This window comes from Prunus avium, chromosome 1 (genome assembly GCF_965620075.1).
Source record: "Prunus avium chromosome 1, drPruAviu1.hap1.1, whole genome shotgun sequence".
Taxonomy (NCBI): domain Eukaryota; kingdom Viridiplantae; phylum Streptophyta; class Magnoliopsida; order Rosales; family Rosaceae; genus Prunus; species Prunus avium.
Genome location: NC_142284.1, coordinates 43386122 through 43401380, shown reverse-complemented (window position 1 = coordinate 43401380; position 15259 = coordinate 43386122). Strand labels below are relative to the sequence as shown.

Sequence of the window (15259 nt, the reverse complement as noted above, 5' to 3'; positions counted from 1 at the left end):
CTCCTACACAAAATAGAAACAAAAACAAAGAACATAAATAAAACAAAGAAGAAAGAAATAACTAACTCAAGCAGATAAGTTCCCAAGTTCAATTAGATTAACGGATTGATTCTAGCTAATGTATGATTAAGCCATGGTGTGTGGTCATAACCTTGTGTTCCTAATTCCCTAATTTGATCATTTGTTGTCTAACCTAAAATTAAGCATTAGGAACCCATTAAGCATAGAAGAACATTTTAAACAACCAAGTATGTATCTAATCCCTGTTGTCGAATGTCCATACATACTCTTCCTATTCATAGTTCAATTCGAATTAAAGCATGGTGTCTACTCTTAATTCAAACCAAGATAGCTAACATGCAAGCCTAAATGGTGATCAATCATTCAAACTAGCATATTAACTTATAAGCATAATGAATAAGAACAAAAACCATAATTGAAACTTGGAAACTAATCAAACTTGAAACTAAAGAAAAGAATTTACATAACAATGAAAATTAAGTAGAACTTGGAAAAACTTAAGGAGAATTTCAGCACAAAGATCTCATTATAACAATTGAAAACTAGAAAGAGAAACTAAGAGAATTTGAGGGAGAGAAGGGAAGGGAGCTCTAGAGAAGTGTTTGAGAGCTCCCCCACTTGGGGTGTGTTTACAAGCTTGGGAAACCTCACTATATATAGGCCTAAGGAAGCTGAAAATCTGAATTAAGTATGGCTAATGCATACAACACTTCCATTATAAAATCTGAAATGGTTGATGCACTTCACTAATAAATCCCACCAGCAGCCCTAGCTCATCTTCATGTCACCATGACCAAGCTTCCAACCAGAAATAATAGGTCATCCTGAGGTCAGCATGACCAGCAACTTCAAGGGCTTACGAATTGGGCTTCCCTTAAGCAAATTAAGACTTTAAGCACTCAAACTTGAAGTTCAGAATGTCTTCTTTCCAGCCATATATCATTTGGGCCAATCCAAGGTCGGAGGAGGAAGTTAAGGCCAAAACAAATTGCTAACTCATTTTGCGCGCTGATAAAATCCATCCTGAGCATGGCTCTGTGTTTGCTAGGTAACAGACTCCATATTTATCCAATGGGGCTGAAGTTTGGATATGTTATATTACACACCCATTGGAACAACTTTCATGAATAATGTGGCCTCATCCGAGCTATGTAGGTTGCTGAAACAAAGCTTGCAATATGACCTACGAAACTGGGCTGGCAGGGGACTGTAGCCAAAATTGAGTTTGTCTTTAAGCTCTTCATCCATTCATCCAAATTAGGCCCTAACATGCATGGATTGCATCATTTACTATCCAAAGCCCTCATTATTACCTAAAGCTCAATGAACTGAAAGATAAACACAAAAAGGATTAAAAGCACAAGTTTAACTCAAAAACATAACCAAATCATAAGCTAGAAGGGTACAAAATGATATGTAAATATGCACCGATCAATTGACAACAACAAAAAAACATAATAAAGAGGAAAATTTCGAAAAACATGGAGGAGGACGAGCAAGTTGGGCCAACCCCGCCACCCCTACACCCTATACTCTCTCTTATTTATTTCTTTGTTTCTTTCTCTCATCATTTTCTTCACGTGTGACGAATTCATCTGTTATGTTATGTGGTCGATGATTCACTAGTCCTGTAGTGAAAAAACTTCATAAATTGTCGTACACCCCCCAACTAGGACCCCAATCGAACTTAACCTCTCGAACTAAAAAGTCTGCCAATTTAACACTCGAAATAATTAAAATTGCCAATTTAACCCTCGTAGTTAAGTTTTGTGAATTTCGGGTAAAAATGTATTTTCGATTAAAATAAATAATAAAAAAATCAAACAAAAATAAAATAATAAGAAAAAAACAAAAACAAAAACCAGCCCCATTCACATCTCTCTCTCTTCTTCATGTGTAACAAGAACATATTGGTTCTCTCCATAGTCTAAAATATCGATAATATCAACGAAATATCTGTTGGAATTTTAAAAGGTTTTAAAAATTTAACCGTTTTATTTATTTATTTATTTTGGCTATTTTATTTTATTTATTGTGGGGGTTATAAATATTTAATATTCATGTTTTATTTCTGGTTGGTGAATGCCTTAATTTTTTGGTTGGTTAACTTTTATGGTTGGTGAAGGTTACATGTTTTTGGATGCCTATAAAAGGCCACTCCTCCTTCACATTTGATACACACACAGTACACCATTAGAATATCACATACCACAATCACCACCATAAACTAATTCTTTCCTTTTCTACTTTTATATATATTCTCTACTTTATATTATTATTTTGGCAATGGTTCTGTGACTTGGATACCCATATCCGTCTATGAACGTGCTCATAGCGGATCTTGAGTTTGTATACAAGGGGTCGTATCTTGGAGTCTTGTAGACCGTCAGTACCTTCACGTAGGGAGGCTACAAAGGCTTTAGGACAGCGTCTTTGACGTGCTTCACCATACCAAACTCACTTTCTTACTTATTATTTATTTTCCTTTTACTTACCTATTATTTTGATTTCTTCAATTTCATTATACCTTAAAAACTTTCCTATTTATTTATATGTTATTTATAATATAATATTTTTTTGTGTTTGGCTTTACAGAAAAGGAAAACTATATTTTGTATATTTTTTATAACAATATCGAGGATATTATCATTTTTTCGAGTCACCGATATTTTGGAACGTATCCATACACATATCGTATAAATATCGACAATATCGAAGATAATATCGGAAAATATCGATATCGATAATTTCGCTCACACTTTAGCAATATTTTGTCAAAATATCGCTATAATATCGAAAATATCAAAAATATCAAAAATATCGATGTAATGGAAAAAATGAAGAAAAAAAAACACACACACACACACGCAAAGGTGATTCAAACCCTTGCCATTTCACTCCTGCAATGCCTTAACCACCATGTTACTTATGTTTTTTGTGATAATATGCTAAAATATGTATACTTTTCTTGTTTTGTTTTGAACTATTTTTGCAAAAATCAGATTTTCACATGAGAATGTGAGTCTTTGACATTTCCCTTTTGGGATGGAATCAAGGGGCTCATGGAAAGAATCTGAGACTCAATCTTCAAATGATTTTGCTTATGTACAACGTCAACCAATCTCGGATCCATATGGGTGGCATGTTAACAATTACATGCAAAACTATTTTGGGGATTTATAATTTGATAACTAGTCTTCACAATACACTTACTCTACACATAGAGATGATGAAGATAGTGAAAAATTTGAACCTCATAGGAACTTTATGTGGTACTAAATCACTCATGTATCTTACGATGCAATGTATAAAGTGTAAAATATTATAGTACATCATTATATATAAATGATTATGGTGTGTTTAATATTCTTTCATTAATTACTACATACTTTCAACACTCACAGTGTTTGTCAGCTCGCTGTATAACCAATTTAAATCAGTTATACCCATCATGCAATGCATTTCCTTCCAATTTTTTTGTGATAAACTAATATATAATTGGCTAAATAAACATCCTCCAAAGTTTCAATAAAAATTTCCAAGTTTTTCTTACAATTTCCGTGGTTTTTATTCAATTTTTATCGATATCGATAATATCCCGATAGTTCCATCGAAATTTCCGTATTTTTGGACTACCGATATTTTCGATATCATCGATATTTTAGACCTTGGTTCTCTCCTTGATGTAACAAAAATAGCTCGGTCTATGAGTTGTTATTTACTTTTTTTAGTGTAGCAATCTTCAACCCATCAATTAATTCCCAATCGAGTCATCATTATAATCAATTCCCCATCGGGCATCAAGACCAGCCGCCCCATCACCCTTCACATGAAAGTATGACGCTGATGCCCACTCCCATCTCTACCGCCTTATCCTCCCCTCCAATTCTGATTCCTATTTCGAGCCTCACGAGAAGTCTCTTTCACTCCAAGAGATTCAGGCCTACATTAAGGCTGAAAACATGAGCTTGGAGGAGCCTTGTCTCTTCTCCGCCGGTTGGCTTTTGGAGGGAGGATGTTGTGGGGGTGGGACTGGGTAATCTGTGCGTCGCCGGAAAATCTAGGTTTTGTAGGGGCTCGGTAATTTGGTGTGAAGACCCGTATTTTGAAAATATATATTGGTTATATTTATGTGTGTAATTATCTTGGTACGTATATGTAAATATTGTTGTTATAATTTTATATTAATTATTATGAATACTATTATAATAATACTTATATATTTATATGTTTATGATAATATTTAGTTTCTTTGATTATTAAACAAATTTGTTATTCATGTGTCGTCCACTTCATGCATGTTAAATGGCTAAGTTCAAAGGTATAGTAATCCTATTACATTTGCAACACCTCATACTATTACATTTTATACATGGCAGTCTTATATTCATTACATGCATTATCACCTTGAGTTCATCTATTTACTTTGCAAAGCATGAGACACCTCATGCTATAATTTTGGGTTGCTGGCAACCTTATCTTGTTAATATCATGCCAAATTGACAACATGATATTTTGTTAGCCGCCATAGATTAGTAGCAACCAACTTTCCCTTAATATAAATAGGGCATTCTACAATTGAAATGAGAGTAAGAAATGAGAAAGAAGAAAGAGAGAGAAAGAGAGGAGAAAGAGAGTGTAGCTTGTGTTTTCTTAAAATTTTGAGCTAGCTTTGGAATAGAGGTAGATAAAAGTAGAATTGTTAAGAAAAAGAGTGGGAGACAGAGTTTGTGAATGCAATGGAAAATTGGGAAACACCTTACATTTCTAGCAAAAGCTTTGGTGTCAAGGTAGGGGTTTCTTGGGGGCCTTTACAGAAGATTGATTTAATTAAATTTCGTGAGCTCTATGTTATGTGTGATATTATAATGGATATTCTTGAAATTGTATAATGTTCTTGATATTGGATGTTTACGTATTGTTAACTATTTGGTTAATGTTGGCATAATTATATATACATTGGTGATGTTTTAAATGATTACATTGTTGTGAGATACATGGGATATGTGAAAGACATAATTATATCATGTCATGGAAATTGGTTGGAGTTGTTGGGTTAAGAAAATAATGATGGAAAATAGGGTAATGGAAATAGTCTTTTGTGTAGTTGAGTTTAACTCTAGGCAGGTACCAGGTCTCATGGATCCCACAGTGCACATTGCTTTTATTGGGTGATTCGGGATTGGCGACAGGGAGTTAGACAAGATGACTAACAAAAGGGGAATTATGGGATGATTGAGATGAGCGTTAGTTCATATAAATGGGCATTCGGGACCAAGTGGTATAAGGATGGTATGGGACGTGCAGGTCTACTTGTCCAGTTATATGAATTAATGGGATTAGATGAAGAGAATTCATGCATTATTATTAATAATGTGATATTTGGCTGTGTGATTGTATGTCACTTAATTTAATTATATCAATTTCATGTAAACAAGTTTATGTCCCTATTGAGCTGTGGTTTTGCTCACCCCCTAATAGATTTTGCAGGTACCGAACCTGAAATCTAGAGCTTGTGATGATTTTGGCATATCTATAGTGTATTGTGTACATAGCTTGTGGATGAATAATGAGCTACTCTTTTAGTGAATTCTCGTGTAGTTCTAACTTGTAAAATAATGTAAAAATTTTAAGACTTCAGATGTTCTCATTTTCGCTGAATATTCTACGTGAAATATTTACTTTATTTATTTAAATGTTTCTTCACATTTTAGTTATAGTCTTTATTAAATTCTAGGCTTTTTATCACAAATGGTCCTTCAGGTTTGCGAAATTATCATCTTTCGTCCCTAAGGTATTTTTGTGACACTAATGGTCCTTAACGTTACCCTCCACACATCAAAACGGTCCTTGCCGTTAGCTTCCGTTAAATTTTATGTTAAATTGATGACGTGACACATATGTGGAGCCTACACATACAATAGTATATAGCCACATGGCTTTAAATAAAATATATAACATTTTTTAAAACTTAAAATCCATATAAAAATTTTAAAAAGAAAATTAAGTCTTTTTATAAATAAAAAAAATATTAAAACTAAAAAACTAAAAATCTTGCAGCCATCCCCTCATCGCAGACCCACTCATCAAGCACCTTAAGCCAAGGAATTCCAAGAGCTCCAAGTGTTCAAGAAGGAAATGGCCTCTCGATTGGCGGATTTTGAAGCCAAAGAGTTGAACTTTAACTTGGTGATGAGAACTAAAGCCAAGGAATTGCAGGGCATTGTACAGGAGGTTGAGCCAAACAAACAAACATTGATTGAAGAATATGACAGATAGATGAAATCCAACGAGCAGAAACTTGGTTCGATTCAGAAATTAGTGCTGGAGTACTCGAATGCATTTGAATCGAAAATAAAAGATTGTAATTTGCTTGAGAGTGGGTCTGCGATGGGGGGAGGGGCGCTGGGAGAGGGAGAACGCAGAGGATGGCTGTAGGTTTTTTAGTTTTTTTATTTATAAAAAGACTTAATTTTCTTTTTAAATTTTTTATATGGATTTTAAGTTTTAAAATATTTTAAATATATTTAATATTTTATTTAAAGCCTCATAGTTCTATACCATTGGATGTGTGGGCGCCACATATGTGCCATATCATCAATTTAACAGAAAATTTGACGAAAGCTAACGGCAATGACCATTTTGATGTATGGAGGGTAACGTTAAGGACCATTAGTGTCACAAAAAAACCTTAGGGACGAAAAGTGATAATTTCACAAACCTGAAGGACTATTTGTGATAAAAAGCCTAAATTCTATAATTAAGATGTGAATCAAGTCTTAACCTAAGGTTATGTAAATTCGTGGGTTGGGACGTGACATCTGGGTTCGAGGGGCAAGGTAATAAGTGATGAAAAGAAGTTCATGACCTTTGCTTTGTTTTGCTGATTTTGATTTTGCACTCTTAAATGTGATCTTGCATGTTAATTTCTTGTAGAATTGTTGAATAATTGGAACACGCAACCTATAAGAGCAGTTCCAGCCGTTGCTTAAGGCAGGGCAGGAGGGGGCCCAAGCATGGTTTCTCACTTCCAGCGGGCCTAAGCTGCTTGGGCAACAACTGGGTCCCACGAAACCAGGCTAGCCCAAAGGCAAAACGAGCCCGTGCTCTAGCCTGGGTTTACTGATGTCAATGATGACGTCAGCAACAAAAAAAATCTTTAAAAAAACTAGAATTTTCAGAATTTAAAAAAAAAAAAAAAACTTAGTCATATTCTTCACTTCCCACACCAAAACTCCATACAAATTCCTCTCCTCATATCTCATGTGAATTGTGGTTGCTATGGCAATAGATGGAAACTCCACAAGCCTTTTGCAAGGGCTGCCACTATTCATGTGAATAGTAACAGCCCTTGCCTTGCCTTGCCCTTTGCCATGGCAAATGGGTGGAAGTGCTCTAACAGAGGAGAGAAAAAGACGGGAGGGGGAGAGAGAGTAAGTCACCTTTTTGTTTCTTTTCATTTATTTATTTTTTTAACTATTTTAAATTTTATAATAATAAAAATAAAAATCAAATAGTAAGTCACGTGAATGACATGTGATTTTTTTGACGGAAAAATGGATAAAATTTTAAAAAAATTTTAATGACAAGGGCTAAATTGATGATTTTTAATTAATTCGGGGCCTAAATTGATTGATTTTTTTTTTTTAACTCAGGGAGTTAATTTCTACAAGGGTCATAATTCCGGAGGTAAAACAAAAAATTCTCTCTAATTGGAAGGAATTACATATAAATTTGATTAACGAGATTAACAAATGGACAATGCTTGGCTCTGATACCTCAGGAGTCGTTCCTCCTGCACATACGACGTGACCTCTTTACAAAAAGACACATGTTTTTTTTTCTTTTTTTCTTTTCCTTTTTTCCTTTCAACTCTTTTAACCCAAGTTCTAGTTTAACTCAGGTCACCCTCTTTCTCTCAGAGAGGCCTTTTCTTTTGACAACCACCTAACTCCGATTATCGGCAACATAAACCCTCATCTATTAGCCACGTAAATATCAGGGCACCGACAACATAAATCTCCCGTGAACTTATCCCACTATTTGATTAATTCCCTTTGGGATGGTTAGTCCAACAACAATATTTCCCTTTCTTAATTTCTCTTTTATTTTTGGAATTTTAGTTTTCATAATTCCTATACATGGTAGATTCTTCATATTGGGGGTTGTTTTTCATAACCATTTCCGATGAGTGGATTTCTTATGTTTATATGGTTTATCAAAGTAGCCTACTTGTAATGAACTTATGTTGATAAATATATAAAAACATCTATTTGATTTGTAATATAATCTTATCTTTCTCCTTGTAAGCTAATATAATCTTATCTTTTCTCCTTGTAATATAAAAACATCTTTTTTATGAAATAAATGGTTATAAGTTGCAGCGAATCTGTTTGAAGAAATGTCTAAACCAAGTTGTGATCTTGTTTTTTTTTTTGTTTTTTTTTTCTTTCTATTTTTGTGATTTCTATTTTCTTAAATGATTTTAATTTTTAAATATGATTTAGTGGTTCTAATTGGTAGTAGCAATAAGCAAAGGTCTGAGAGTATAAGGGCATGTTTACGTATTAGTAATGGGTATGGAAAGAAAGGGAATAATTTCCATTCCTGACTTCCCTGCGTTTACTTGCAATCATGAATGAAAAAATAAGTGGGCCCCACCTCAAAATCTGTAATCACATCCCCTCAAAACTAGGTATCAGATCAACTAGGGGGGGGAGTAGTCGATACGATTCCCATTCCTGTTTTCTCTTATTAACTTCCAAAAATACCCTTACCACTTTATCATAATTCCAAAACACCCCAAACCCTAAAAAAAAAAAAAAACTCACTCTAAGAAGTTCCAAGACACTCCAACTTCTTTTTCATGTTAGCGTTGCAAACACAACCTCTCAGAAGCATCAGCAACGCCTTATGCTATGTAAGTCATTCTATCTATCTATCTATCTATCTATCTATCTAACTTCTTCTTCTTCTTCTATCTTTTGTCTTCACATTCATCACAAAACAAAGTACGGTCATGGATGAAGACTTTTGTGGAGATTATATATCTTTTTTTTTGGTAGTATGAAGATTACGTATTTAATTGTATGAAGATTATGCAGGTTATTATTATTGGATTTGTTTACTAGTTACGTAGGTGAAAGATGTACATTTATTGGAGTTTATTTTTTTCATTTGAAATTGGCTCTGGACAAATGTGTTATTAACATTATCATTGAACTGGGCTCTTGCTGTTCATCTTGTTCAGCATATTGAGTCCTCATGTTTACACTGCCTTACTGGTTTGCTGGATTAGTTTGGTCTCCTTAGCCAATTTGAGAATTATATATGTGCTGTGGTGAAAATGTGCAGGGCATTTTAGTAATCAAATTAATTTGGATTCTAATTTATGAAAATTAGTAAACAAAAACAATGGGAATCAACCCTATTCCTTTGCTAATTCCATATGTTTAGTAAACAGCTTAATGGAAATGATTTTTCCTATACTGATTCAGTAGTTCTCTGATTCCTAAATTCTCTGATTCCTAACTTTCTCCATTACTGATATGTAAAAACAAAACAAAAAAAAGAAAACATGTGTCTTTTTGTAAAGAGGGCACGTCCTATGTGAGGAGCCGAGCATTGTCCATTTGGGCTTTTGGAAGGGTCCGCATCGGCGGTGTTGGAGTCAATCACAAAGATGCTTCTTCCCTTGGATATCAGACGCAAAAATCTAGCTCGCAATATTCACCAGTCACCAACACAACCACGCGCTCCCTTAACAAACGCAAACTACAAGCTGCCATCTGCACCGCTCATCTTAAACCCAAACGCAATTTTCTTTTTTTTTAATGAAAAAAAGCCAACGCATTTTTCATTCTGTGCCATCTGCGCGTATACATGTGAGCCGCTAGCCCTCCTATTTAAGCCAGCAAATTTGGGCTTTGTTTTTCTCTTCTTTATTTAGTCTTGCCTCACTTTACTTGCGCATTCGGCTTCTTTCTTTAAACCATTTCAGCAGATCAGTGCCTTCGAGACTGTAGGGACGGCGATTCTCCGACTAGCAGAAGATGAAGATTTTTGTCAAGACTCTCAAGGGCACTCACTTCGACGTCGAAGTGAAGCCTGAGGACACGGTTAGCTTCAGTCGTTTTGAATTCTTTCATTTTTTTAATTCCGTGTTTTTTTTTAAAATTTCAATCGCGCATTATGATCGTAATTGGAGTGTTTTCTTGGGTTTTGGTGTCGATTTTCTATTTGCTTCGCAATTTGGTAAAGACTTAATGTGCAAGCTTTAACAGGTTTTTCTGTTTTTGGCTTGTGTACGTTAATTGGACTTAGGTTTTTGCTGCTAACACTTGTCAGTATTTTTGGTTTATGGTGGAATTGGAATCTGGGAATTTACGCTTTCCTTGTTAAATCACTCGTTCAATTTTTTTTTTCTTTCGTTTCTTTGTTTATCGCAATTTTCAAGCTCTACGGTATGGCAGACTTTGCTTCATTATTGAGTACATTCAGCTTGCTTTATGCAGGAAATGTGGTTGGGTGTGCTTATAAATTTACTTGCGATAATTACTGGCTACTTTATCCAAATTACATTATTCACAAAAAACCACTGCTCTTTCCAGGTTGCTGATGTGAAGAAACAGATAGAAACTAGTCAAGGTTCAGATGTATATCCTGCTTCACAACAGATGCTAATTCATCAAGGAAAAGTACTTAAAGATAGCACAACATTGGACGAAAACAAAGTTGCTGAAAACAGCTTTGTTGTGATAATGTTGACTAAGGTATTTTTATTTTTGTATTCGATAGTTTAGAGTGCTACATTTTCCATTAAATAATAAATCAGTGACAGTAATTATGCTTGTATTATAGCTAATGTCTTGCTAAACATCCATCATGGAAATGGAAATTATTGTATGGCATTCATTTCTTTTGAAATTTCTATTTGGTGCTAATGTCTTATTCTTGTATTTTGAATTTCCTGTTTATTCACGTCTAGTTTATGCCCAACTCCTGTCATTCCCTAATGTAAAATTTGTTTTACTTGAAGTTGGTGATGTCAATTTGATACCCCTATTTCGTTTGCATCTGATTTATGCCAACTATTTGTGGTGTTGAAATTCCTTCTCCCACCAGATAATGTTGCTCAATCTTCTCTTCTTTGTCGGTTTAGAATGATGACAAGTTGTTTTGACTTACTTTATATACCTAACAATGCTAGAGTAAGAGCTCGATTGGTGAAGGTTCAGGTGCATCAACCGCGACTATAACTAAGGTAAGACATATATTTTTTTCATTGTTTTCTGTGATTTGTTTTCTCTGTGGAAGGGGCGTGGAGTTTACCACATGCTTTGGTTCAAATTCTTGGGATTCATCTATAGTCTTATGTTAAATTCCATTCTTCACAATTTATCTTTATAATTAGTTTTTCATTCAATACACATTGGATTGCTTCTGTTACATATTAGTTCCGTTAGAGCTGAGATACTGTTAAACATAGAGTTAGTGTGTGTATATACTTTGATTTCCTTGTTTGACTTTAGAAGAAAAATTATGAGCCTGGGATTATAAAAAGAGAAAACCTTCTACACAGACTTAGTGAACTAAACAAGCTCAGTAACCCTGATCTATTTGCATGCATGTCTGTGGACGAACTAAAGCTTTCTTTTTTATCTTTTTATGTTGGGCTGTGAGTGTAGTTACTGAGTGTTGTTTTATGCGCAGGCACCACAGCCAAGTGCACCTTCTGCTGCTCCAACTGTGACATTAACGGCACCTCAGGCTCCAATACCAACTTTAGCATCGTGAGTCTTGTTTTGTATAAGTTTTAGTTGTACCAAAAGTATGATGTTCATATTTCATTATACATGTTCTGTTTGTAATTTTTCTTGATTTCTCAGGCCTGCTTCGGTTACCACACCTGCTCCTGTCTCTTCAGCTACCACAGAGTGAGTAATTTTGTTCCTTCCGGTGATGCTTTCAGTTTTAGATCTGTAGCCAATGTCTCCCGCCCCTTCCTCATTAAGTTCGTCACTGGCTTTATATATTCTTTTCTTTCCTAATACAATTATGTGGAATTGTTGAAGCAGGGTAGAATCTAATCCCTACGGCCAAGCAGCATCTGATCTGGTAGCTGGAACTAACTTGGAGGGAACAATTCAGCAAATTCTGGATATGGGTGGAGGTACTTGGGACAGGGATACTGTTGTACGTGCTCTTCGTGCTGCTTTCAACAACCCAGCGAGAGCTATTGACTATCTTTATTCTGTAAGTGGAGATATTATAATGAAAAATTCAGGACTTGCTCTACTCTCTGAGTTATATATCTTCTAAATCATGGTTCTCTATCAAATTTTCAACAATGGTAACAATGTTGAGTAGTATTGTAGAAAAAAGAGTTGATAAGAGTGGTGATTTTCAGAACCAAAAAGCAGTGGTTATCCCTGCTCTTTGATTATTCTTATCTTTTCCTTTTGATGCCAATTTGGTATTTCTTGAAGGGTATCCCTGAGCAACCCGAAGTTCCAGCTGTAGCCCATATTCCTGTGAGTGGGGAAGTTGCAAACCTTCCAGCACAACCTCCACAATCAGCTCAACCAGCATCCACTCCTCCAAGCGGACCTAATGCCAATCCTTTAAACCTTTTTCCCCAGGTACTTATCATGCAGCACCTGTGATTAATTATGGTGGAAGAATTTTTCAGTGATACACATGCCTTTACGGAAACAGGGCCTTCCGAATGTGGGTGCTGGTGGTGCTGGTGCAGCCAATCTTGATTTTCTGCGTGACAGCCAACAGGTCATTTATCTCCCTCTCTCTATCTATATATTTGCATGTGCATGTGTGTGTGCATTTATGCATGAACGAACCCACAATTAAACATTGTGGTTTTTTTAAACTCTCGATTTGGTGTTGTTTGTCTCAGTTCCAAGCCTTGCGAGCTATGGTGCAGGCTAATCCACAAATATTGCAGGTACTTCTTCCCAACCCAAATGTTGTTTAGTCACCCTGTTCTTTTGGCGATAATTCTTCTATTTTTGTTACAGCCTATGCTTCAAGAGTTAGGGAAACAAAATCCTAATCTTATGAGGCTAATTCAACAGCATCAGGCTGACTTCCTTCGCCTGATTAATGAACCTGTGGAAGGTGGAGAAGGGTAAGGAGTTTATTATCTTACCTTTTATGTACTCTTTTAGTCTTTGGGGTTTGTTGTTGGTTACGTGTATGATACATGATTATGTATGTTTATATTGATCATTTGTCACTTTGTTTCAGGAACATATTGGGCGATGCAGCGGTGCCGCAGTCAATAAGTGTTACTCCTGAGGAGCGTGAAGCTATAGAACGTGTAAGTTCTCCCTTTTTTATATAAACACTATATTTAATGCATGCAATGCACATGAAATGTAGCTTAAATCATATGAAATAACAAATTTGAACTTGATTTGAAGAATACTTTTAAGATGAAAACAGGAAACACTGCCTTTAATCACCTAATTGAACAAAATTTATTGAAAATTCATCGAGTGAAAAAGTTTAGTTGTGATTTTCATTTAACCAAATACGCTTGGAAGTATCTGAAAAATGAGAAGGAAGGGAGAGATCTAGAAAAACTTGATGAATGTCCAATCATTAGTCTCGAGGATTTAAAAGTCTTCAGTTTTGGTCCAATCATTACTGATTTAAAACAGTGATTTTCATGAACTGATTTAGCTTTATGGTTATGGTATCAGTGTTACGCTTTGCAAAATTGCATTACATATGTGTTTTGAATCTTGCCAACAACTTATTACCTCAAGGAGTTGTGTGTATTGGACCTTAGAAGTTTTAGTTTGCTTATTGTGGCTATTTTATATCCACTCTTTTCGTAAGGGACTCGTGGTTTCAGTGGTTATAAGAGTTCTAACTTTCTATGATATATTCCTGCTGTTCTTTGAGCGGACAATTTTCGTTCTTATTGATTGTTTATCCTTGCCAGCTTGAAGCAATGGGATTTGATCGAGCAATTGTATTGGAGGTTTTCTTTGCCTGCAACAAGAACGAAGAGTTGACTGCCAACTACCTCTTAGACCACATGCATGAATTTGAGGAATAATAATCTATGGAAGATCAGCCGTCCAAACCCCTGTTAAATATAAATTGAAAAAAAGAATATAAAAACCCCTCTTCTCAGGGCTTTCTTTTGAATTTTATTGCAATTTTATTTTCTTTCACATTTAGCCTTTTTTATAGTGTGGAGTTTGGATTATGTGGATTGTCAATAGTGTACTAGAAATGTGAAGCCAGAAGTTTCTACCCAAATCCAATCTTCATTTCTCAGCTGCATGCAATTGAATATTTTTATTTTTGGTCGATTTCTTATGTCGTGAATATGAATAAATTTTTTTGTTTTTTGGTCAATGAATATGAATAAGTTTTGAACTAGCACAATTTCTAGTTATGATGCAGTTGGGTGAAAGTCATACATCTTTTCCTTGTCATTTTTATCACAACATTATTGTCTGGGAAGCAAAGCGATTTAAGTAGAGCAACAATCATTGATCTGGATAAAGGAGAAGATATATATATACCCTTTAAGGTTCCTTCCAAACCATCTATTTTTTAAGTCTACATTAATAGATCATTCTTGTAAAAAATTAGACAAATCAAAAACCGTTTCGATATCCAATAATGTTCTACAAAATCAATTAACACAGTTCTTTAAGAAAGTACTAAAATTTCAATAATTTAATTGAGTGGTCAAATGATATCTGATTCAAGTGATTTTTTGTAGAGATGATTTTTGAATGAGTACCTACAAAATAGACGTAGGGATGGCCCTGAGGGTGTGCAAGTGGTGCCACCGCACAGGGCCCCCAATTTTTAAAGGCCCCGAAATGTTTTCACGTGTATATTACCTATATTAATATTATAAGTGTTATATATATATATACTTGAGTGTGCAGGAAAGTAACACAATTGTATATTTGGTTGAGTTGGAATTCATCCCTTTGATTTTAATAGGCAAGTTGAGTTCGAGTTCATATTGTGTCATTTAGTAGTTTAAAAAAAAAAAGTTCACGTCTTCTTCCTATATATATATATTGACATGGACAAAAGACTTGCCTGTCGGTGGTGGTGGGTTGGCTTTCTCCACCTCAATATTTACCGACTGATGTGTAGAATTGGGTTGTCTTTTTAAAACACTTGTCGTATGTTTGTATTCGATAAGGTTCACATCAAAATGAAAAGTTGTGAACCAAATCAATTG

The 15259-nt window shown here is 34.9% G+C and overlaps 1 protein-coding gene across 1 annotated transcript; it reads left to right on the top strand.

Annotated features, from left to right (window-relative positions):
• The first annotated feature begins 9955 nt into the window (after positions 1-9955).
• LOC110757144 (ubiquitin receptor RAD23c-like) lies at positions 9956-14409 on the top strand. The gene is made up of 12 exons (XM_088247346.1): positions 9956-10139; positions 10632-10793; positions 11231-11284; positions 11734-11813; positions 11910-11957; positions 12099-12276; positions 12510-12662; positions 12739-12807; positions 12935-12982; positions 13056-13165; positions 13285-13357; positions 13988-14409. Exons 1-12 carry the CDS (start codon positions 10074-10076, stop codon positions 14102-14104), a joined length of 1158 nt encoding a protein of 385 aa, XP_088103472.1. The 5' UTR covers positions 9956-10073; the 3' UTR covers positions 14105-14409.
• Positions 14410-15259: the final 850 nt, after the last annotated feature.